Source organism: Cottoperca gobio, chromosome 12 (assembly GCF_900634415.1).
Source record: "Cottoperca gobio chromosome 12, fCotGob3.1, whole genome shotgun sequence".
NCBI lineage: Eukaryota > Metazoa > Chordata > Actinopteri > Perciformes > Bovichtidae > Cottoperca > Cottoperca gobio.
In genome coordinates, this window is record NC_041366.1 from 1,031,353 (window position 1) to 1,057,968 (window position 26,616).

The following is a 26,616-nucleotide window of genomic DNA, read 5'->3' on the forward strand; positions in this document are numbered from 1 at the left end:
ATCACCGAGAAGTGGGGGTGTGTCAGTGCGACGTTCGGGTGTAGTGGGGAACCATCCACACACACTACTTTCTCGAACGCGTGACGGAGGGTCTCATCTCGAGACTGCTCGAGGGGAAAGTCCTCCATCGGACGTAACGGTGGAAGCTCGTCACAAGCCTCCTCCGGCCCTGCCCTCCCCTCCCCGGCGTTCGCCACCTCCGTCTCCCCACTGAACACCGCACACAACTCACATTTCCCTATCGCCCGTGAACGCACCCCCCCAGTCTTCCCCGCTATCTTGTCAAACCCCGGCCAATTCGTTCCCAGTATGAGGGGGTGCGTGAGGCGAGTACTAACTCCAGCCTTGACTCTATGCTTTTTCCCCTTAAATGAAATTACCAGGGTCACCACCGGGTACTCGTGAATATCCCCATGCACACACCTCACCTTCACCCACGACGCCTCCAGCAATGCCCCGGGCCGAACCAAGCGCTGGAGGACCATGGTCTGCGTACACCCCGAGTCCCACAGAGCTTGGTGAATACCCCCCTGTATACATACCGGTACACGGTACATCCCTTCCGGACCGGGGGAGGAGTCTGGCGGTGCCACAATCCGGACCAGCTGCCCCACCTCCATGACTGGACAGTCCCGCCGGGTGTGGCCGAGCTTGCCGCACCGCCAGCACCCCAGCCCTGACATTTGAGGAGCCCTCTGCGGTGCCGGGCGACCAGACGCGTAGGCTGGGTCCTGTGGAGGGGAAAACAAAGGAAACTGGTTAGGGAGCGACTGGGGTCCAGCTGTCTCAGGGGTGTAGGCAGGACCCCCGGAGGATGGCGTAGTGCCAGGTCCAGCGGCCCCCACGGCGGGCCGGAACCTCCTCGGGGCTGGAACGGGCCGGAGCTGTGGAGGAGAGATGGCCCGGGCTTCGGCCCCCAGGCTCCGCCGGGGCAGGGAGAGGTGGTCCTCCACGAGTCTGACGGCGGCTTCAAGGCTGGCCGGACGGTGGCACTGGACCCAGTTCGCCGAGGAGAGGGGGAGTCCGGCGATGAACTGCTCAAGGGCCACCTGCCCGACGATGTCCTCCACAGTGTTGACTCCCGGCTGGAGCCAGCGCCTAGCCGAGTCGAGGAGCTGCTGGGCGAAGGCGAAGGGTCGGCCAGCGTCCTCGAAGGGTAGGCTCCGGAGCCGGCGGCGATGTCCCTCTGGTGTGCTGCCCAACCGGTCCAGGATCGCCCTCCGGAGCTGGTGGTATTCGTATCGGGAGGCCGCAGGCAGGGTATGGGCGGCCCGCTGGGCTTCCCCGGACAGCAGTGGGAGCAGACGTATCCCCCACTCAGCCTGCGGCCACCTGCACGCCTCTGCCGTGCCCGCGAAGATGTCCAGGAAGGCCTCGGAGTCGTCCTCCGCCGTCATCTTCTGCACGGCGACCCGCGGGAGCTGGGCTGGCCCGCCTCCCGACTCAACCTCCGAGGCAGCCGATGACCGGAGCATTCCCTGCAGGAGGTCTCGGTCTGGCCTCCAGCTGGGACACTCCTGTCTCTCCACAGCAGCCGGCGCCCTAACCACACCCCACTGCCACAATTACATTCCTGGTAATCCAATTCATGTGTCTTTGCTGTAAATATATTTGAACTGAATCCTCCCTCCCATTGGAAGACATGTCTCCATCCTGGACAGGTGTTTATGTTATCTTCCCTTTCATGCTCATTCCATGAAATACTAACAGCCTGTTCTCACTCCTCTGCTGTGTGTGTGTGTGTGTGTGTGTGTGTGTGTGTGTGTGTGTGTTTCTGTGTGTGTGCATTAGCCAGAGGGTTGGATCTGATCTGGACTGACCTCCCCCTGTCTCAAATCTCTCTCTCTCTCTCTCTCTCTCTCTCTCTCTCTCTCTCTCTCTCTCTCTCTCTCTCTCTTACAAGGAGCCATAGTATTTGGCAAACCATCCCTTTTTCCCCATGAAAATCAGAAGCTCCTCAGTTGTCTTTGTGTATTATAAGCCATGCTAGCGGGCTAGTGAGTCCAGTTTCAGTCGGTCCACCACTTTGGATTTACGTTTCCTCCTCCAGCATAATGTAAAAAAGTCTAACTTTTCTAAACTATGGTTAATGATACAATGATGCAAACCTCTAAATGTAAATTTGGAGAAGCAATTAGCCAATCAGAGCTTTGCAAACATAATTTAGAATGAGGATGCCGTCTTCCTGCACAGTTAGCTAGCTACTGCGCTTAGACACAAAATATCAGCGCTACAGTCAGAGTTGAATCCTTTGAGAGTAGGTAGTTTGGTTTTCAGTAGTCAGACCAAACCAAAACTTGGTGATTAGATTAATATTTGATGGCACAATGCACAAAGTAAGTCTCCATTTTCACACTTGAAAACTTTCCAGCACATGTCCACTGTTCTTCCACCATGCTCCTTTAACTTTAACACAATCTCAAGAACCATTCAAAACAAGTGGTAACAGTAAAGAGCAGACACAGAAACAGACTATAAAAACTCTGAACCTTCTCTCAAATGTTGTCTGAAAAAACCTGCAGCGCTCCAATAAGCTATACACTCTCTCTTCTTTTGTTATCTACTACATGTATTTCCATAAATCCCAACATAAAGTGTATAAGTAAGGTGTTGTTCCACCGTGAGGCTCTAGAATACAAACTGGGAAGGGATTAGCACAATTCTTCCAAAAGATATTCCTTCATCCCCTCTCTGTCTTCTTTACTTTTTGTCTGTGTTTTACCGTTATATTCCTCTTACTGTCTGTTTTTAGTTATCTCTCTTTCCTCCTGCTCTGTGGTTCATGCTATCATTCTCACTCTTATCGCCTGCAGCAGTGTGAACAGAAAACAAAATACTCGCCTATAGTACATATGATCCCCGGACAGTATGTTTATGTGGAGGTGTGTGTTGTGTGTATCACCTCTGTGTGTGTGTGTGGGTGTGTATGTAGTTCCATTATGCTTCTGTTTACACGCCCAGGTGGCCTCAGATTAACATTGATTTTCAGCTCCTGGAAACCTTTTGCTCAGAAATAGCAAGCCTGAGGCGACGCTCGGTTCGAACCCCCCGCTCACCCTGTGACCCCCCACCCCCCTTAACCAACACAGAGCTACCTCCAACTCCCCTCCTCCCTCTGTCTCTCTATCAAGGAGGAAAAAAACGGACTTGTAAGCGATGGTGTTTGATGTCCATTGTTGGCCTTTGTTTGTGTGCTTATCCAGGCCTGCATGACTCCCTTGTTGAAAAGAATAGGATGTTTTCATGGCTTCATTGGATTGTTGTGGTGAGAAAGAGAGAGAGAGAGAGAGAGTGAGAGTGATAGAGAGAGAGATGAAGAGGGGGGGAAGAGACACAGAAAGACAGAGAGAGAGGGAGAGAGAGGGAGAGGGAGAGGGAGAGAGATAGGGAGAGGGAGAGGGAGGGAGAGGGAGAGGGAGAGAGAGAGACACACACACACACGAAGACACACACGGAGACACACACAGAGACACACACAGAGACACACACACAGACACACACAGAAAGAGATTTTTTCTTTTTTCACTTTATTTACATATTTTTAATTTGTACAAATTATTTTAAAATAAGTGCTTAAAACAAAAAATACAAATATATACATTTAACCCTTGATCATCACAATTCAAAAATCATAAACAATCATTTTTGTATCACTAAGGCACAACATGGTTAAAAATGACTCGCATCGGCCCACAAAGCCATCGTCACTTATGAACAGATAATATTTTTAAAACAACAACGTTTAAAAGTGTCTATGTCTCCTATATGTTTATAAAACCTGAACTTGAGCCAGAGTCTTGCTTTAATGTTGCACAGCCACACTGCTTTGGCCTCCTGCCCTTCTCTGTTTTCTACTCTGTTCTTTCTACTTATGTAGATGGCCATGTTGGCTTTTCCTGAGAGGAAGTTTATGAGCTGTCACATTTCTTTTCTATCTTTTTTGTAGGCAGCTCCCATGATAAAAACACTCCCAGTAAAAATAACATCAAAGAGACTAAAAACCAATGTTAAAAGAGAGAAAAAAACAGTGAGTCTCTTACACTCAGTGAAAACGTGGAAGACAGTCTCACGTAGATTACAAAACCGACAATTATTAAGAACAACAGGATTAATAACAGAGATAAAGGCATTTAAGGCAATAGCACCATGTAAAATCCTCCACTGAAGGTCGGCAGTCCGCTTTTTGAGGGGAGGTTTGTATAAAATCCTCCACTGTGGGCCGGGTCGGCTTTCTCCACCTGCACCAGCTGCATAGGCCTTTTCTGTTGATGCTTTTTACACAGTTCGCATAGAAAGTTGTTTTGTCCGCTCTGTGCAGCGACAGTTTTGCTGGGTTAGTGACCTTGAGCAGGGTGCCGGTCAGTTCTCCCAGCCCTGGGCTCAGGTAGATTTCTGGAAACGGGTATGCTGGGTCTGGAACGGTCTTTCCCTGCCTATACTTGATGAGGCTCTAAAATGTTTATCAATAGTTAAAACTGAGTTAAAATGCCAATATGTTTTTTTTTTGCTTAACACATAAAACACACACACATAAAAGCAAGGAATGATATGTAAATTCAGCCGGGATAATGCATAAAATGATGTTTAAAACAATAAATACGGTCTAACCTATCCTATTTTCTCTCATATGTACTAGGACCATGTGTATTGTCTAGCATCTGTGTGCATCCTCCATCACACATCCACCATACCATGGGATTGGACCAGCTGCCTCAGAGCATGCTGGATGCGTGGTTGCGATCTAAAGATGCATTTTCTGTACAGTTAAAATCCCCTCCCATGAATAAAAGATCCTCCGAGGCACAGCCATTTAAAACATCATTAATTTTTTGTAAAACAGCTTCCTCTCTTCATTGATTGTTGGAGCGTACACATTTATAAAAACAGCTGTAAAAAGGTCAAACCGTGCTTTAACTAAAAGCAACCTCCCCTCGATAAAATGCTCGACCTCCAGTGAGACTGGAGTAAAACACTTGGAGAAGAGGAAGCCCACTCCTCCATTGAGAGAAGTGTTGTGGCTTAAAATTACTTCCCCTTCCCACTCTCTCCTCCAGTCTGTCTCATTAAAACTGTCGCTGTGCGTTTCTTGTAATAAAGTACATCAACATGTTTCATTTTAGCAGTTTAATATATTTGTACTCTTTTAAAAACAACTCTGGCTCCATTCACATTTAAAACACCTCTGAAAGTTGTTATGTTTAAAGCAAAAAAACAAACAAATATATTAATTAAAACACATCTCATCAAGGTTTATTTGTTTTTTTACTTTTACCACAAATTTCTTTAATCTAAAATACTCTTGGTCAGTGAGGTCGGACTCCTCTCTTTGACTCATATGGAGTGTGGTTGAGGTATTAAACTACCAAATCTGGAAAGTAATCCTCCACCTTTACACCATGTTGGTTTTTAGTTTGATGGAGGAAAACTTTCAAACTTTCAGTCGTATAAATGTTTTCCTTCTGATTGTTACTTAAATTAAAACCAGGTATATCACTGCTGTCCGACACACTCTTCCTCAATAAGACTCTCATCCGTCTGTCCATGCCTTCTCACTGTCTGTCCCTCTTCCCCAACTTTACTGTTTTTCGCATCACTGGATGCTTTCTTTGACTTAGTTTTTCTGCGTTTTGTAGCAAGCTTTTGCTGTGCTGTCTCCAGTGCTGCTGCTGTCTCTTCCTCCTCCATCTCCGCTTCCTCTACCTGCTCACTCCATGTAACCCTTACTTTTTCTGCCATGTTTACCTGCACTTCCTGTCACCTCTGCCGGCTCTCCTCCCAAACCACCTGTCTCCTCTACCTGCTCTCCTCCCAAACCACCTGTCTCCTTTACCTGCACCTCTTCTCCCTCCTTTTTGTTTTTGACCTCACTTCCTCCTACTTCACCTGGAATATCTTGGTCATTTTTTTCCCTATTATTTTTCTCCACACCACTTAAATTAACACCACATACCTCGTGCACCAGGTCGGACACAGCCTGAGCAGACGGCTGCTCCGGCGGAGATCCCCCGACTGTAGCAGCCGCCGCCCCTCCAGGACCAGAGCTGGGTCCCCGCGTCTCGGACAAACTCTTGCGGTGTGTCCCTCCTCCCCGCAACCAAAAAATGTCATACCCGATGAGGTGGCAAAAATCACGTAGTCAAAATCATCTACTTTAAGATGGAAGCAGAGGTTGAGCTCCACATCCCGGTTATTAAGTATCATATACAGCTTTCTACGGTGAGACACTACATGCTTCCGTAACTGAGACTTACATCCAGACAGAATCTTTTTCACCGTGGAAACAAATTTCCCATGTCTGGATAGCTCTTTATTGAGGAATTCATCAGTTATGAAAGGAGAGACGTTGGACATAATCACTTTGGTTTCGGTCAGGGTTAAACAAATCGTTCATCACGATACCTGTCTTGGTGACGCGGTACACCTCCTCCACCTCATCCAGGAAAATGAAAACAGCGCCGTTCATCCACGCCAGTGATTTCATACTGCCAGGACTGACCTTAACCCCACAGCTAAACCTATCTCCTCTACGCTACACGGGAAGCCGGCTGACATTGTGTTGCCATGCTTCCTCGAGAGCTTGGCTAAATCTCTAATCTCAGACAAAGTGACTCTCTGTTCTCAGAGAGACAGAGAGTCAGAGAGAGAGACAGCAAGAGACAGAGTGACAGAGAGAGACAGAGAGAGAGATTTTTATTTATCCAAAAACTTTATTTACAAAAATAAATGTAAACTCACAAACAGTTTACAAATAAAATGCAAAGAATATCAATTTCTCTTATAATATATATATATATATACACAATTTTTTTTTAAAAATATTTTTCTCTTTATCCAACCCAAAACAAAACTGTGCAAAGTGTAATTCATCGTTATCAATAAAACAAACAATATTAAAACTACATCAAGGAGACTAAAAACCAATGTTAAAAGACAAAAGAAACTTGTGAGTCTCTTACACTCGCTAAAAACATGGAAAACAGCCTTACGAAGATTACAAAATGGACACTTGTTAAAAACAGCAGGATTAATGACGGAAATAAAAGCATTTGAAGCGATAGCGCCTTGTAAAAACCTCCACTGAAGGTCGGCAGTCCGCTTTTTTGTCGGCTCTGTGCAGCGACAGTTTTTCTGGATTAATGACCTTGAGCAGGGGGCCGGTCAGTTCTCCCAGCTCTAGGTTCAGGAAGACTTCGGTAAAGGGGTCCGCTGGGTCTGGATCAGCCTCTCCCTGGCTGTGTTTGGTGAGGAGGCTCCTCTCTTCTCCAGTGAGCCTCTGGCTCCAGAGCTGCAGGAACCTCTGAGCCACCCGGACAGAGTTCCGACCCAGCAGAGAGCCAAGGGCCTGGGCATCATTCAGCGCCGGCCCCACTGCATCCACCAGCTGCTGCACGGACAGGATCTTAACTAAAAGCAACCTCCCCTCTATAAAATGCTCAACCTCCAGTGAGACTGGAGTAAAATCATATACTTGTGCTCTTTCTTTTTAAACTCTGCCTCCATTCACATTTAAAACATCCACTCTAAAAGTATCCATAGCAAGTGAGATTATAAAAACAAAAATAAAAACAAATACATTAAATAAGATAGACATCATCAACGTTTGCTTGTTTTTTTTTACTTTTAGCACCAGTTTCTTTAATCTAAAAGCCTCCTGGTCAGTGAGGCCAGACTCCTCCATGTTGATCTTTTGTTTGCTGGAGAAAAGCTTTAAAACTTTCAGCCGTATACATTTTTTTCTTTCTTGGCTGCTACTTAAATTAAAACCAGGGATGTCACTGCTATCTGAGACACACTCCTCTTCACTTTCAGACTTTCATCCACCTGCCCCTGCTTTCTGCTTTTTTTTTTCTCACTTGATGAATTATTTATTTTTCTCCTGCGTTTTATAGCAGGCTTTTGTTTTACCTCTAACGTTGTCACCTCCTCCTCCATCTCTGCCTCCTCAACCTATTCGCCCCATGTCATCTTTTCAACTGTATCCACTTTACTTTCACCTGCCTCACCCAAACCACTTTCCTGACTTTTCTGTACACCATTATTAATATACACACACCCTGTGAAACATCACCACCTGCCTCATGCACCAGGTCAGACACACCGGCTGTCCAGATGAAGTTATCACATCCGCAGCAGCAGCCACCGCTGTGGGGGGTCCCCCACTACCACCGCGGCCGCATCAGCGGTCGCCCCCTGCGGTGAGATCCCCCCCTCAGCAGGCTCCGCCGCAGCAGCCGCCACCCCTCCTGGACCAGACGGAGCTGGCTCCCCGCGCCTCGGACAGGCTCTCGCAGGGTGCCCCTCCTCTCCGCAACCAAAACACTTCATAACTGATGAAGTCGCGAAACTCACATAGTCATAATCATCTACTTTAATGTAGAAGCGGAGGTTGAGCTTCACATCCCGGTTATTTAGTATCATATATACCTGTCTACGGTGCGACACTACATGTTTCAGTAACTGAGACTTACATCCAGACAGGATCTTTTTCGCCGGGGAAACAACTTTCCCGTGTCTGGACAGCTCTCTACTGAGGAATGAATCAGTTATGAACGTAATAATTATAATAATAATACATTTTATTTATAAGTGCACTTGCGTGAACAAAACTCAAAGTGCTACAGAGTAAAAACGATGAGCAAAATATACATAAAAAACCCCCCCAAAAAAAACATTTGATAGACAGACAAGATAACACTTTAAAATGCTGTTAAAAAGATGCGTTTTTAGGCCTGTTTTAAAAGCATCCACAGTCTGTGGCATCCTCAGATGTTCAGGGAGAGCATTCCACAGTCTGGGAGCGGCAGAGCAGAAGGCGCGATCTCCCATGGTTTTGAGCTTGGTCCTGGGAGGAAGGAGGAGGTTAGCCTTTACAGAACGGTGGTTTCTTGTGGAGATTTTTGGGATGAGCAGTTCTCTGAGGTAGGATGGAGCATTTCCGTGAATGCGCTGATGGGTGTAAAGGGAGATTTTATAATCAATCCTGAGTGAGATCGGGAGCCAGTGCAGTGATTTGAGGATGGGTGTGATGTGTTCGTACTTTCGCACTCTGAATGTTCTGGATGTATTGCAGCTTCTGGATGTTTTTGCTAGGAATCTTAATGAGAAGTACGTTGCAGTAGCAAGTCTGGACGAGACAAATGCATGGTCAAGCTTTTCAGCATCTGACACAGAGAGTGTGGGGCAGAGTTTGGCAATATTTTTGAGGTGGTAGAAGGAGTTCTTGCATGTTTGTCTGATGTGGGCCACGCCTTTTGAGGAGTGGTTTGATGACAGCAGTTTTTAAAGGGGGTGGAACATGACCAGACTGGAGGGAGTGGTTTATCACTGTAGTGATGAGGGGATTTATGGCACAAATGTCAGATTTGACCAGGGCTGTGGAAAGGGGTCCAGGGCACAGGTGGGTTTCATCTTTTTTATGATGGCCTCAACCTCTTGCTGCGAGATGTCAGTGAAAGAGGCTGGGTAGGTCCGGGCTGGGGTTTGTCGGGACTGGCAGAGCAGCAGAGTTAGAGAGGAGAGAGCGGATGGTATCTACTTCTTTTCTGAAAAATGTGATGAAATTGTCACACTGCTCCTCTGTGGTGTCTTGGTGTAAGGGAGTTTGAGGTTTGAGGAGATGATTTACTGTGGAAAAAAGTTGCTTAGAGTTGCCAGGGCTATTGTTGATGATGTTGGAGTAGAAAGGTGACCTTGTGTCTTTGAGGGACTTTGCGTAGGCCTTTTGGTTGTCTCGGTATGCCTGTCTGTGAACAGTGAGTCCTGAAGCCTTGAGGCGCCGCTCGAGGACACAACCCGCTGTCTTCATCTTCAGCAGCTCCGAGATCCGAGGTCATGGTGTCCGGGTTGATGTTTTTAAGATTTCTGAAATGGATTTGACGTTTTGGTTTGGTGTAGGGAAGCAGGAGTGGCAGATCCATTGTGATGGCCTTGTGATCCAACACACCCAGATCGGAAACAGATAGATTACGGATGGGGGCAGAGTTTGTGATGACTACGTCTAGTGTGTGTGGAGACATCAACATGTTGAATGAGGTTGAGGCAGTCCAGAAGGTGTAGGAACTTGGCTGCATAGTGACAGGAGGAGGTGTCAACATGAATATTTATACCTCCAAGTATTATAATATTTCCACAAGTAGTGCAGAGTGTAGTTAGAAGGTCGTGCATCTCTGGGATGAAAGCTGAGTTGGGTTTCGGTGGTCGGTAGATGAGAAGTATTGTCAGGGTGAAGGGTGGTTTACATTTAAATCCAAGACATTCAAATAAGCATAGTCCAGGCAGAGGCAAGGGGGACAGTTTTAGTTATTTTCTGTGTATTATTGCTAAGCCGCCACCACGACCAGTGCTGCAAGCCTTTTCTAGGTAGCTGTAGCCAGGGGGCTACAAGTTATATTTTGAATCTGGATGAAATGGTGGATTTCTGTAGGGTCCGGAGTAAACTGAAATCCACTCCACGTTTTCCGCCCTGCTCAATGTGTAGCGATCTTGCGGTGTTTCCCGTGCTACTAACACCGAGAGCGTCAGTCCTCTGATGACGCGGCAGACGTGCAATAGTGGTGCAGATGGAAAGAATGATCGACACAGGCGGGCCAGGCTGGTGGTAAGCAAACTTTGTACGGGAGCCTCTGTAAGTGTAACGAGGTCTGCGTAGGAGTTCAAGTTGTTTGATGGCAGCGATGCACCCAAACCACCACACCAAAACTCACCAAAAGTAAAACTAAATCAAACTACCACCAATAAATTGCGTTTATTGAAATCCCATTACAAAACAAACATCAAAAAGATTGAAATCAAAAATCCCATGCTCAGCGTCTCACTCGCACACAATCTCCCAGCATGCACTCAGAGAGAGAGAGAGAGAGAGAGAGAGAGAGAGAGGAGAGAGAGAGAGAGAGAGAGAGAGAGAGAGAGAGAGAGAGAGAGAGAGAGACACACACACACGGAGACACACACGGAGACACACAAGGAGACAGAGACTTCATCTTTTGCAGAATGTGCAAAACAAAACACAATAAAAAGTCACAATAACACACACTTTTCATCCATCCATCTATCCATCGTCTACCGCTTATCCGGGATCGGGTCGCGGGGGCAGCAGCTCCAGTAAGGAACCCCAATCTTCCCTTCTCCGGGCCACATCCTCCAGCTCCGACTGGGGGATCCTTAGGCGTTCCCAGGCCAGTGAGGAGATATAATCTCTCCACCGAGTCCTGGGTCTTCCCCGGGGTCTCCTCCCAGCTGGACGTGCCTGGAACACCTCCATAGGGAGGCGCCCAGGTGGCATCCTTACTAGATGCCCGAACCACCTCAACTGGCTCCTTTCAACGTAAAGGAGCAGCGGCTCTACTCCGAGTCTCTCACGGATGGCTGAGCTTCTCACCCTATCTCTAAGGGAGACGCCAGCCACCCGTCTGAGAAAACCCATTTCGGCCGCTTGTACCCGTGATCTCGTTCTTTCGGTCATGACCCAGCCTTCATGACCATAGGTGAGGATAGGAACGAATATCGACCGGTATATTGAGAGCTTCGCCTTCTGGCTCAGCTCTCTTTTCGTCACAACGTTGCGGTAAAGTGACTGTAATACCGCCCCCGCTGCTCCGATTCTGCTCCGGCCAATCTCTCGCTCCATTGTCCCCTCACTCGCGACCAAGACCCCGAGATACTTGAAATCCTTCACTTGGGGTAATGGCTCATTCCCTACCCAGAGTAGGCAATCCACCGGTTTCCTGCTGAGAGCCATGGCCTCAGATTTAGAGGTGCTGATCCTCATCCCAACCGCTGCACACTCGGCTGCGAACCGATCCAGTGGCTGTTGAAGGTCACAGACCGATGATGCCATAAGGACCACATCATCTGCAAAGAGCAGCGATGAGATCCTCAGGTCACCGAACTGCAACCCCTCTCCTCCACGACTACGCCTCGATATCCTATCCATGAAAATCACAAACAGGATTAGTGATAAAGCGCAGCCCTGGCGGAGGCCAACATTCACTGGAAACGAGTCCGACTTACTGCCGAGTATCCGGACACAACTCTTGCTTTGGGCGTACAGGGATTGGATGGCCCTCAAAAGTGACCCCCTCACCCCATACTCCCGCAGCACCTCCCACAGTATCACCCGGGGGACCCGGTCATACGCCTTCTCCAGATCCACAAAACACATGTAGACCGGATGGGCGTACTCCCAGGCCCCCTCCAGGATCCTTGCAAGAGTAAAGAGTTGGTCTGTTGTTCCACGACCAGGACGGAATCCGCATTGTTCCTCTTCAATCAGAGGTTCGACTACCGGCCGAACCCTCCTTTCCAGTACCTTGGAGTAGACTTTACCAGGGAGGCTGAGAAGTGTGATACCCCTGTAGTTGGCACACACTCTCTGGTTCCCCTTTTTAAATAGGGGAACCACCACCCCGGTCTGCCAACCCCTAGGCACTGTCCCAGACTTCCACGTAATGTTGACGAGGCGTGTCAACCAAGACAACCCCTCAACACCCAAAGCCTTCAGCATTTCTGGACGGATCTCATCAACCCCTGCAGCTTTGCCACTGTGGAGTTGTTTGACTACCTCAGTGACTTCCATCAGGGAAATTGACGATGATCCCCCATCAGCTTCCAGCTCTGCCTCTACCATAGAGGGGTTAGTCGGATTCAGGAGTTCCTCAAAGTGCTCCTTCCACCGGCCGATAACCTTCTCAGTTGAAGTCAGCAGGGTCCCACCCTTGCTGTACACAGCTTGGATGGTTCCTCGCTTCCCCCTCCTGAGGTGCCGGATGGTTTTCCAGAAGCACCTTGGTGCTGACCAAAAGTCCTTCTCCATAGCCTCTCTCTTCACCCGAGTGTCCAAAACATGCGGCCTCAGATCAGATGATACGATTACAAAATCGATCATTGACCTTTGGCCTAGGGTGCTCTGGTACCATGTGCACTTATGAGCATCCTTAAGTTCGAACATGGTGTTTGTTATGGCCATTCCATGACTAGCACAGAAGTCCAACAACAAACGACCGTTCGGGTTTAGATAAGGGAGGGCCTCTCCAGGTGTCTCCATCGTTTCCCACGTGTGCGTTGAAGTCTCCCAGCAAGACTACGGAGTCCCCTACTGGAGCCCCCTGCAGGGCTCCATTCAGGGTCTCCAAGAAGGCCGAATACTCAGAACTGCGGTTTGGGGCATAGGCACAAACAACAGTCAGAGTTTTCCCCCCCATAACCCGAAGGCGTAGGGAGGCGACCCTCTCGTCCACTGGGGTAAACTCCAACATAGCGGCGCTCAGCCGGGGGCTAGTGAGTATCCCCACCCCGGCCCGACGCCTCACACCTTGGGCAACTCCGGAGAAGAATAGAGTCCAACCCCTATCCAGAAGTACGGTTCATGAGCCAAGACTGTGCGTGGAGGTAAGCCCCACCAGATCCAACTGGTAGCGATCCACCTCCCGCACTAGTTCCGGCTCCTTCCCCCACAGAGATGTGACGTTCCACGTCCCCAGAGCCAGCCTCTGCTGCCCGGGTCTGGTCCGTCTAGGTCCCTGACCATCACTGCCACCCGTGTGACAGCGCACCCGACCCCAGCGGTTTTTCCCATGAGTGGTGGGCCCACAGGATGGATGGATGGGAGGCACCACGTAGCTTCTTCGGGCTGTGCCCGACCGGGCTCCGTGGCAAACCCGGCCACCAGGCGCTCGCTGTCGGGCCCTCCCTCTGGGCCTGGCTCCAGACGGGGGCCCCGGGCTTCCTCCGGGCAGGGTCTCTCCTTTCCTTTCCCTTTCTTTCATGAAGTCATTTTTGAACCATTCTTAGTCTGGCCCCTCGCCTGAGACAAATTTGCCTTGGGAGACCCTACCAGGAGCACTAGGCTCCAGACAACACAGCTCCCAGGTTCATAGTTACACACACACCTCTCCACCACGATAAGGTGATGGTTCCCAGAGAGGCACACTTTTCATGAATTTAATTAATTAATTGTACCTCTTTTACAGAGCAGATCACTTCTCACCACCCCAAACCTGCTTGTGTCCTGTGTCCAGATCTCCTGCTGTTTTATAAAAATGTTTTTATTTTAAAATAGACTCTTTGGTCACAGTCAGGTGTCCTCCACTGCAGCATTGATGACACATACAAGATAGTTCACTCTAATGATGCCATGGAGCACCCTCCAGTGTTTGTCTCTTGGAGAGAGGAGGTTTATAAAGGGACCTCCACGCGGGTCTGGATCCAGTACCCAGACCCAGGTAGGAGTCAGTTTGTTTCTGTTCAGTGTTCTTACCATGATTCGGTACAGGGTTTTCCTCGAGGCCTCCTCCAGGGAGGCTGGTTGTGTAGTCTCCTACAGAGGACCTGAACACTCTTTAAAATCGTGCAGTATCGTGTAGTAGTGTAGGGAGTTTGCGGCTCCTGTCTCTGTCTCCTCAGCATGTTCCACATGATAAAAAACACTCTGATATGATGTGTTCATGTTGTGTGTCTTCATTAAAAACAAATAAAATCCAGTCCCAGGCCGTTCAAACGCTGCAGGATGCAGCAGGACAATGATCTCCACAGAGTGTCCTTTGGTCCAGTCAACAGTCTCTGAAGAAATTGGAGGCAGAAAGCAACGCCCCGGCTGGCCAGGTGGAACAGGCCCTGTCCCCCAAGGCCCTGTTCCCCCTCCTCCTTAGGCAGGAATAGGACACTCTGTGGGACCCTGTGCAGTTTGTCCCAAAATAAATCAATTAAAACTCTTTGAATTTGGAACAGAAGAGAAGCCGGAGGATGAACACAGTTTAGCCACAGGACGGATGAGACGAGGTTATTAAAATCAAGGTATGGTCTCTGTACACTTTTGGTAACATTTTAGAAGCCGACCTTTAACCTTTAACATTGTCCCAATTTCTTCTTGCGTATGTCTCATCTCTCTAAAAGACCCCGAGGTATTTTAGATCTCCTTCTTTCCATGTCAAGGCACCAAGCAGCCTGAGCTAACCCCCAGCCTTTCCCACCATCACAGCATCGCTCTTCCCCCAGTTTACCTGAGCAGAAGAGATAAAACCAAAGTCTTTCACACTGTCAGTTAAAATGTCCCTTTGTGTGTTTACCAGAACGATCCAATCATCTGCATAAACCAACAATTTAAAAGGCATACTGCAATGAGGGAAGCATACACCATTCAAATGTTTCCTGTTTGTGGAGCAGAGGCTCGATGGGTAAAGAATATAACATGCCAGAGAGATCATCCCTGACCCCCCCCCCCACCTCAATGCTAAAAGTAGATTGTTATTCCTACTGACGATCTGATGTGCACCTTGTATGGTAGCCTCTGACTCTGTATGAATGTGTGTGAATGGGTGAATGCTTTACATTCTCATTCTGCTTCGACCTTTAGTAAAACACCTGGAATTATTTCCTCCACCTCATAAGAAAATGGTAAAAAAACTTCTGGCAAATAAAATCCCCACTTGTCAGACAGCTGGACTTGTGGCTTAAAACAGCCTCCCTGCTAAAAGCCCTCTTCCAGTCATTTTCATTATCTTCTGTGCTGTGGGTTTCCTGTACAAACATTATGTCTAATTTTTTAATTGCCATTGGGTTAAAAAGATCAGCTCTTTAAAAATCAGTCCGGGCTCTATTCAAGTTTAAAATGCTGATATTAAAATCACACATGGATAAAAAAACAAAACAATAAACAGGTCTGTAAAAAATCCTCTTCAGTGATTTGGGCTTTCACTCTCAGTTTCCTCAGTCTGTATATTTCTTGGACTGGCAGCACACCCTCAGATGTACCTGTATTCTTTGTCAGAGGTCTGGCTGACTCAGTGAACAGTCTGAGATCAGAGAAGTGACGGCCTGCTGCTGGGAGTCTGGCTGCTTTAGTGACCTGCAGGAACGTCTGGATGTCAGCTGGAGAAGAGAGTCAGAGGGAGTCACTCTCTAACTCAGCTGACACGGTTTGCTCTCGTGAACTTAGAGGTTTTAGCATTACTCTGTATGGGGTCAGAATATTTTCTTTTTTGAGAGATTTTATAAAACTCATCATCTGACATATCCTCATCCAAGTACTCATCCCCCACTGACTCGTTATCGTTCATGTTTTCATTTGCTTCAATCATTTTATTTCCTGAATTCTCAAACTTAGTTTTTTCGTTTGATTATTTTTTGACACATTTTTTTCTTTGGCTGCTTCAGCCTGATTGATCTTTCCTTCCTTCTAACTGTCACTATCTTCCTACATTGTGCTGCCAGAACACGGGTGGAGGTTTCCGGGAAAATAACAATTTCTATGTTTCTGTTGAGGCAACTCACTTGGTGAATGTTGTGAAAATATGTTTTTAAAAGTCAACACCGACTTAAAGCTTTTTCAGTTTTTAACCAAAGCCACAATCTTTCCTCAACCTTGACCAAGAGTTTCAGTCTCCTGAACTAGAGGTGTGCCAGTATTTTTCATTATTATTATTACAAAAAATGTAACTGGGTGATGTCATTAGGGTTATCTCGGCTTGGGCTCACAGACTGAATAAAATAAGTGAGTGTAGTCACCGTAACAACACCCATTGGTTTGTGGACTACGGTTTTGAAGCCTCGAGTTTGGTATATGGGCCACTGCTATCTTCTGTTTTTGTAACCAGACGTGACACAAAAAGGTGGAGCTTAGAATAAGCGAACACTGAATAAGACTTTTTTAGGCGACCAAAACGTTAAAATGGACTGAAAACACAAACAGTGAAAGGGTTAAAGGTGTAAGACGAAAACGTGTGGCAGCGACCTGTCAATCACAATGGTGCCCCACCCTAAAGCATATGCTGCTTTATCGTCTATTTTCCTCTAAATGGGAACACAATTTCCAACATCATGTGTTGAAGAAGACTTGAAACTAGAGATTGAGACATAAACTCTTCAGGAAAATGTTTACTGAGGTAATAAATAATGTGAGAAGTAGGAACATTTTCTTATAGACTTATATTCAATCAGACTTATTTTGCAACCAGTGGAGTCTCCCCCGGGTGGATTTTAGAAAGAATGTAAGGATACAGTGTCTTTGGAGCTTGATCCATGCTAGGGACTGAAAGTCCGGAAATGTCTTTCTTGGTTGCTAAGATTCTTTTTTAAATCTGTTTTGTGTGAGTCCCGCAACTTCATGGACGTGAAACATTAAATCACTGGATTACCTCTTTAATGGTGTTGCACAGTTGCAAAGTTGTCCACTATAAGTGCTAATGGTGTCCAATAAACTCAAAATGTAGTCTTTCTAACTCAGAGTATGTTCCCCATTCTAAAGTGAGGTGTGGGGGGTAAACAGTTAGAGTTACTTAGCAGGTTAATTTGTACATCTCAGTAGCTCACCTGGTACGAAGGCTGTGTCTTTATCTAACCTAAAGCCCTTTACTGCATGTCGTCCCGTCTCTGTTGTATATAAATATGCTATACAATAAATACAATTAAAACACAGATCTATATGAAACTACTAGTGAATTAGTTTAGACTTACCATCCCATACTTCACTTTAGAATGGGAGACAATTTAGAGTTATTTGGATACTATTAACACTTGTAGTTTTGTGTTTTGTTATATAATAATACATCATATTTATTAAGTGTCATTAAGGAAGAATGACTGTTGTTGTGGTACTGCTCATACTGAGCAAAGCATATTAGGAATGTTCAACAACTTCCTTATTTAATATCAACAAGCAGCAATTAGGAGGTTGTGGAGTGGAAACTCTTAGTTAATGGCCTAGTAGTTGTAGAATATGGTCATGCAGAATAGGGCATTAATAAGTGCTTTATAATGACTAATAAAGATTAAATATGCTACTAATATGCATGATTATAAGCAACTAGTTAATGGTTAATATGTGTACCTTAATATAAAGTGTAACAACATATTTTCTAAGAGACAGGGTTGACTTCCCACTCTATGCCAAACATGAGCCAGAAACTTAGTTGGGTTTAAAATATAGTGAATGAAAGAATCCGAAGTGGAACAAATTAAAACACAATTATATAGCTGCTATGAAAATCGTTTGAATTAAAAAAACATATGTCAACATTGTCAACAATTTCTGTTTTGAGCTTGAGCAAAGAGGGTTTTTATCCACAACATCCACATAATTTTCCACCTCCTGATCCCTTGTTTTATGTCCATTTTTAACTGAGACCTTCTTTTCTTTTTAAATCGAGCCTCCAAAGCCCCTCTGCAGAGTAAAGTATGATGGTGGGCAGTTAGTCAACCAAATTGGCCTGAATGTGTGGCTTAATGCTGGAAGCTGTAATGGGATTGTCTGAATCATTGTCTGATGCTGACTAAAGACATTTCAGCCACAGCTGGAAGTGGACGCAGAGGCCGCTGTGATGGATGTTTTTAAGTGTACGCCTTCATCTCGCCTCAGAGGGTGCACATTATTACCAATGAAAAGCTTTAACAAAGTTTGAAATGGTTATATCTAACATTTGGACAACCATGTAAGAGATGTTTTATAGTCATTCTCACAGTTTACAAATAGCTTTATTTTACTTTACTTACATTTCCCCACACTATACAAGCCGGACCAGTTTGAGAGGGGCACTACAGGGAAGGTCCGCCAATCATCGTCTTAGACTCAGTGAAAAACAACTAAAAAGAACATGAATTTGAATATGAATCTGACCTGAATAACTCATGTATTAAATCATCGTGCTGAGAATGTTGAGCAGGGCAGCAGGTATATACATCCAGGTGTAAAGCTCTGACCTCAGATCATAGTTAATACTCACCACCTGTCATGAAGGTGAGATGGGAGATAAAGGAAAAAAATATTTTTCTAAAGACTTTGAACCTTCAAGCGTGAAGCAGAGGGTGGAGAAGGGGAGAGTTTGTCCTCCACAGTTTGATCTGATAGAATCTTAAAAATGTTTAAAAGATGGTGAAGTGGTCAGAAATCTACGGTTTGAAGTATATTTATTCTTTATAATCCATAACCTTTCAGCTTTTTCTGTTCCATGCTTTTAGAATAAATTAGGGAAAATGTATTCAATTTAGCATGTTGATTATTAGAAAATATTTTTCATGTGAAAATTTGTATTTCTCAGTTTTTGCACAAATAATGAATCTTAAGCTACTTTCCAAAAGTTCCGTAAAACCTAACCACTCAACCTGTCTGTGCACCTGTCTTCCTGACCGATGAGGGAGCCAGTTGCACAGACAGGTAGATATCAAACAGACAGGCTGGCAGGCAGACAGAAAAGAAGAAACAAAGATAAATCGGGCAGACAAAGAAACACCAAACTCCTGTGTGAAGCAGAGGAGATGTCGGCTCTCCCTCCAGAGACGGCCATGTCTCCTCCAAGAAACTTTTCATCTTAAACTGTATTTACTTCAAATCGTGCTCAGGATCAATAACCCCGCCCCCTCCATCCTCACCTCCTATCTCTGTACATCTTCGACCCAGAAACAGAGACACATAGACACTGTTGATGTGACCCCCGGCGGGCATTTCTCACCTCCACCTCCGCTTGTCTGGTAAATATATCCACTTCTCTGAGCAGACCAGCCGCCGTTCCCCACACCCCCGTCCCTCTCTGACAAACCCCCAGAGGGTGAGCCAGTCACCGTGAAACTCTCTTTTATGGCTTTCTTCACTGGATGTGTAACCTTTGCTTTGGCTCTGTACTGCTGCAGCTCATTGTGTTTTTCCACAAAATGATTTTTTCTGGAGCTCTGTTCAGTTTGGATTCACTCTGACAGCAGTGTGGTGAGAAGTCATACAAACACATTTGGTTCTGCTTCATTTTAAAATGAAGCTGGCAGGAATTTTTACACAACATTTACAGACATTCACAGCCATACAAGGTCAGTATTACTGTGAGTAAAGTACAGGGGCTGAAATATACAGTCTCAGTCTTGAGCCACTCTAGCAATCTTGTAAGGTCATGATGCTCCTCACACCAGAATGTTCACAAAGATGAAAAATGAAGAAACAATGTAGATTGCAAAGATCTGAAGGTGGTCTGCTCGTCTATTGGCTATTTGTTTTCTCATGACTTTCTTGTGTATCATAATGGACTAAGCTACATGCATTTGGTTGTGCAAGAAAGAAAATTGACTTAAAAAGTCAAATTAAATTATTTAGAATAAAAGGAGTTCCTTAAACAAATACTGGGAATGAATGATTGGTTGTCAGGTCTGATGACTGCTCCACTGCCCCACTTATTGAACACAGTTTATTATTTTAAACTTTCTGCAAGTTGATTTCCACAGAAATGAACTGAAACCAAGGAAACAAGCAAAGAGTAAACAGGATGTGTAGTTCATGAACTCAAACATTTATTATCATCAGAAGAAATATAATTTCCTAAAGACAAGTAATTTGTCTATATTACATGCATGCAGGTATACATTATATGATTATCCCAGTGTAGGTTGACCACAGTTTCTCTGTAGGGAAAGATTTTCTGTAATGGAAGTATTCAGAGTGTCTCCATTGCTCTCAGCTAGAGTTCTAAGGTGGATTATTTTCTCTTTTTTTCACGCTGTTTACAGCAAAGCTGTGTATGATTCAACAGTTTGAAATCAACCTTTATTCTCAGCAGACCATGAAGCACACTCTGCACAGTGTTTGTGGGTAAAAAAGAGAAATCTAATTTAACGCCATCCTTGTTCTTAAGTGAGGATGCTCTTTTTTTCATTGGGTTTTAAGGAGAAAGACTCCTGATTCAAACAGTTTAGGGACCTATTTCACTTTCTGTGGACTGATGGAGGGAAATGAAGTTTAGACACTTTATTCCCCATGTAATTCAAATTCTGAACCATGTGGAGGTCAGTTGGTCCTTTTCAACTGCAGGAACCTTTCTAGGAACCCATACATTGTTCTAGAGACGTTATTCAGTCCGACATTGTTTTCATGCTTATTATTTTCTGTTATTTTGTTTTGTCTTAACTAATGAGTAGTAGGGGACGTATCCGTCTTGCTATCATTATTTTACTCAACCCGGATGTAGTAGTGGTTGCTATTAGCAATTAACATTTTTTATGTTGAAACATTTCAATTCAAGAGTTTTCTTTTCTCTAAGTTGACTCCCATGTACAGCTCCTTCCATCAAATTTGCAACATATTTGGCTCTGGAACAGGAATCCCACCCACAAAGCCCTTATTGGTCGATTGTTTCTCCAACCAGGGAACCAGCCATCAATGAGCACAACATCAGACGTATTAGAAAATAATCAGAGCTTTGGGTGGTGCTTGAGAGGTACCAGATTTATGTCTTCGACGGGTCTGTACGCTATGTGTCTTATAAACTGTTCTGGACATTTTAGTCCCTGTGTTTAGTTCCTTAGACAATCTGGTTTAGATATTCTTGAAAGTCAAAATTTGGATAGTGTTACAATTACAGGTCAATGACTGTAATATTTTTGACCATGTGAAAACCAAATATAGCAAATGCAAACTGGACAGAAAATTCCAAAGACACTCACAAACTTATAGACAAAGGATAGGCCATTTTGACTGTTCAGAAGTCACTTCCTTGTCTTTAAATTTAGATTTAGGTAAAGGACACTGTCCTCATGAGCACAATGACAGCATTATCCAGTTGTTATAACGACCGAGCAGTCAAAGGCCATGTGAACTATGAGTCTTCTGAGTCAGGAGCAAAGAAGGAAGACAAAACCTTTTACAGATGTTGTCTTGCTGGATTGATGGGTCAATGAAGTGTCTTATTTTGACACCTGAGACCACTGTTTGTTTTCTGTTTCCTACCAACAGTCAACATTGGATTCTTTTCACCATGACCACCATCTTTCTCTAACCTTAACCAAGTAGTTGTTGTTCCTAAACTTCAGCAAACCTTAATCCAAGAGATTGCAGAGCGAACACACTTTGACAAACATATTTTGTCGTTACGTGTGTGGACAAAGTATTTCTTCAGTTGGTAAAGTTGTCTCTTCCTCGTCAGTTTGTCCTCTTTTCAAGTCGTGAAGACTATTGATATTTAAGGCAGTTTAAATACAACTGTTCTCTTGTGTAATCCGCTGCTATCGAGGCTGTTCCAGGTGTTTTGTTTCGCAGGGAGAAGAATGGATGTTTATTGATCAGGAAGTGAAGGAGTGCAGTGCAGGAAAAGAGGGAGGGGATTGTGGGTAGCAGAAGCCTGAGGATGTGTTCAGACATTACAAGGCTGTTCAGGGAATCGGACAGGAGGGGAAAAAGTAGACATTTCTCTTTTGTCTCCGATTCTTCCTCTTCAATGTTGTCTCCCTTTCACTTTGTAAAGAAACCTCCTTAAATTTGACTTCCTGAATGGTATTTGTATCTTGGAGACAACACATTGAATGTATTTATTGATCTGTTTTCTTGTGCATTTATTTGCTTGTTTGGTTGCTTGAATGTTTGTTCTCTTTCGTGTCTGGCCAATTTGTTTCCTTGTTGGTTAGCTTATCTGGCCATTTCCTCCTTTGTATGTTGGTACTAGTTATTTAGTGAAAGGATGAATAGAAACGTGTAGATAGACAGGTGATTATTCTATTTTTAAATACGATCACATCATCATTTCTGTCACATGGATTGTCTATGTTGTATTTTTACTATGTCGTTTATCCTGTACACACATCTATTGCACGCCTGTGCGTCCTGGGAGAGGGATCCCTCCTCAGTCTCTCCCTGAGGTTTCTAACATTTCCCTCTTTAATTGTGGGGTTACTTTTAGGAAGTGTTTCCTTGTGTGGTGTGAGGGTCTAAGGACAGAGGGTGTCGTATCCTGTACAGTCTGTAAAGCACACTGAGACAAATGTGTCAATTGTGATATTGAGCTATATAAATACATTTTATTTTATTTGATTAAGTAAATAACTAGATTATAGAATAGATGAATGGATGATAAATGAACTGTATGAATTGGAGGATGACTGAATGGCTCAGACCTCAGATCTCTTTCCTCTTACAATAGTTCACTTAGTTGCATCTAACCTTGTCATTTAGATAAATGAATATGTGTTATGAGATCAAACTGTTCCTGTCAGTGTTCACATAGAATGTAAATGGACTTGCATTTATACATCCTGTTGCTAGTCTTCTACCACCCAAAGCGCTTTTACACACACTCACACACTGATGCCTGCCAGGGTTCAGTATCTTGCCCAAGGACACTTCGACATGCAGAATTGTGGAGCCGGAGCCAGAAACTGAACAGTTTATTAGTGGATGACCTATGCCACCTCGTGACCCACAGCCGCACCAAAATTAAATAGTTGGTTTAACAAACAATTCTGTTAACATTTTCAAAAGTGTTACTCAATAGTAACATATGACCCGGTTGCCCCAATCTACCAGATTTTAAGTTGAAGGTGTCAAACTGGCAAAAATTAAGATAGCGAACAAAAGAAAAATTATTGATTACTCCCACCATTTAGTTAGTAAAATCATCAGTTATCGTCACTTTGTCTCTAAAATAATCATTAACATCAATAAGTTAGTTAAGTCTCGGCTGAAGTTTGAACTCATTTGTTTTTCAAACCTAGATTTGTAGCTTCATTACAATCTAAGTTTGTTTTGTGTTTGCTCAGAAGTTCTGGTGTTAAAGAACTTCCATGACTCCAGAACGATTTATGGATGTCAAGGACAAAGCAAGCTGTCGAAGGATGAGCACCAGATTATTTTCTGGTCCGTCTAGAGAATGTTAAAACCCAGAACTCTGTCTGTCTCACCCAGGTGCAAGCCTTCCGAAGCCCCAGGTGAAGACAGCCTCTCTGGGTCAGGCCAGTAAGGCTCGCTCCCCTCTGCTGCCCGTCTCAGTTCCTACAGCGCCAGATTTATCGGAGGAGGGAGGAACAAGACCCGCAGAGGATTCAGCTGCCAACGTAAGTCTGCATGGAATGAATATTGTAGGAAATATTGTTACTTTCATCTTACACCACAGCTCCACTGACAGGCCCAAGAGTGTTTATGTCAGACATTTGTCCTACTTTCTGTCACCTTTGCCTGGTCTTCTTTTTAACACACTGTGACAGAACAAAACAATCACAAAATGCAGTGAAACACACAGACAGGAAGTAAACTGAGACATAACACAAAGTGAGTGTTCTTTACAAAATAAAACAGGAAACAGAAAAACTAAAAGCGAGGATCATGACACTCCACACCTGATCATAATTCTAATGAATGAACTAGTTAACAAGGTAATAGCAGTAGTAGAAAAGACTGTAGTAACATGTACAGTAGTAGTATAGTATAGTAGTATCAGCAGCAGCTGGAGCAGTATTAATCAGAGATCAGTGAGACAATCACGTTGAATAGATGTACAGTGTACCATGTACAGTGTACGGATCTTGTCTCTTACCAAGAAAAAACACCAAGCTCAACACCGTGGAAAGTAGGGGGGATGATAGTAACTTTGCCCTGAGGGGAGTGTTGACTCAGAGTCTGCAGGTGGAAGCTGGTGGAGGTGGGGCTTTTGATATGCTGTGAACAGAAAATACAAAAAAAGAAGAGAAGAATAGAGAGAACAGTAGGTGGAGGGTGGAACAGACAGTCTGAGGAAGACTGAGGCGGGAGGAAGGAAGGCATACACACACACACACCTTCTCAGCTTTGTCACTACACCTGTTTTCATTTCTTCAGTGTGCTGGTGGCCTTTCAGCTGTAGAATAAAACAGAGTTCATTAGTGACTGTGACTGAGGAGAGAAAGAGAGAGGAAAGAAAAAGAGAGGAAAGAAAAAGAGGAGGGTAGAGGAATAAGAGAAGGAGGAAGAGAGAAGAGCCGTAAAGGACAATTAAGGAGAAGCGGAAAAGGAAAAAAGAGAATAGGAAAAAGAGGTGGCGGTAGGAAAGGAATGGGGGTGATGAGAGTATGGGTATGGAAGAAGGGATACAAGGGAGGGAAAGGAGGGAAAAGAGGAAGGGTCTAGAGGAAGGATATAGGGAAGAAGAGGAAAGATAGAAGAAAGGAAAAAGGGAAGAAGGTGGAGGAAAATAAGATAAGGAGAGGAAGAGGAGAAATGGAAGTAGGACACAAGAAGGAGAGATCTATGAGGAGGAGAAACAAATGAGGAAGGAGGAAGGGAAACGGGGAGGAGTGAGGAAAAAAGAAAATAATGGCGTGAGGAAGGAGAGGTGCAGAGGAAAATTAGGAAAAATAGAGGAGATTGAGAAGAGAGAAGCAAAGGAGAGAGGAGATGGAGGAGGGGGAGCCAGAGAATGACAAGCAGAGAGATAAACGACAGAAGATGATGTAGAGGGACGCCGGACGTTGGGACTTGTTAAATATTCATATGTGACTCAATGACAATAGGACAGTACGAGGCGTTGCCATGGCAACGAGAAGAGAAGACAGAGGAAGAAATGAGAGGATGAAATAGGGGAAAAGGAGAAGAAACAAGAAGAGAAGGAAGTGCAGGAGGAGACAAAACAAGGAGAGGAGAGGTATAAGTGAGGAAGAAGGAAAGAAAGGATAGAAGAGCAGTAGCAACAGGAAGAGAGGGAGGGAAGAAGGACGGAGGGAAAGAGCAGGAAAGAAATGAGACGAGATGAGAAGAGGAGGATGTGGAAGGAAGGAGGACATGATGATAGGGCAGCCTTGACAACAGGATAAGGAGGAGGAAGATGAGACAAGGGGAGGAGAGAGAAAAGAAGACGGGTATGGGAGGGTAGAGGAGAGGAGAGTAAGGGGGACGGGAGAGAGATACAGAAGATAAGAGGCGATGAGACATGAGGAGGAGGGGAGCAAAAAAAATTATAGAGAGCAGAGAGAGGGAGGGGGAGAGAGAGGGAGAGGAGGAGAGGGGTTATAGGTCAACAGGTCTTTCTCTTCATCTGCTGTTCTATCTCTGTAATTGATCTAGTCTTTTCCCATCAGCCTCCTGGCCTATCACACACATACCCACACAGGCACGCAACCACACATGCACACGCACACTCACAGACACACACACACAGACACACACATACACACACACACACACACACACACACACACACACACACACACACACACACACACACACACACATACACACATAGCTTATTAATAGATTATAACACACAGTGTGAGTGAGTAATATAAGTATACACAATAGTGCTTTTATTAGAGAGTGACATGGCTAAAATGTAGTCAAATTGGAGAAAGTGGGAAGTATTTCTGGCAGAAATATGGTGGATCTAGGATTGAGTCAAAATAAACTACAGTGTGTATTCATGGTAATGAAGGAACCTGTCAGCCAGTGCAGCAGTGGGACTCATTGGTGTGTTTTTGGACATGGAGCTCTATGGCACAGAGGGATTTGATACAAATACTTTGTTTGGTTTGGGTTTAAACATGGGATTTGTTGACAATAATATAAAACATATTGAATATTAATAGAATTGTTTGTGTCTTTTTTTGTATTCATTTCTTGTTACTGGGATGGAAGAATACTCTTTTTTTAGGCTTTGATATACACATAATAGACACTGACGGCGTCACTCAGATGTCACTCAAAGTTTCTGACGCCGTGAAGGTCACTGAAGTTCTTAGTTAGTATGAACTCTTCAAGGTGGCACTCAAAGCCTCTTGATGCTTTGATCTGATCTATATGCTGCTAAGTATTATTATTATATTAATTAGTGGTAGATGTATTAGTTAGTAGCTCAGTCTCTTCATTACAATAGTGGATCTTTATTTATGTTACTGAGTCAACATTTACTTCTG

General features: G+C 44.7%; 1 protein-coding gene across 1 annotated transcript in view; it reads left to right on the plus strand.

The window, feature by feature from the left end:
- dcc (DCC netrin 1 receptor) overlaps window positions 1-26,616 on the plus strand; it is a 279,414-nt gene that overhangs the window by 240,005 nt on the left and 12,793 nt on the right. Inside the window, exon 28 of the mRNA XM_029444368.1 lies at window positions 23,642-23,790. Coding sequence (XP_029300228.1) covers window positions 23,642-23,790 — 149 coding nt within the window. The remainder of the gene's footprint in view (window positions 1-23,641; window positions 23,791-26,616) is intronic.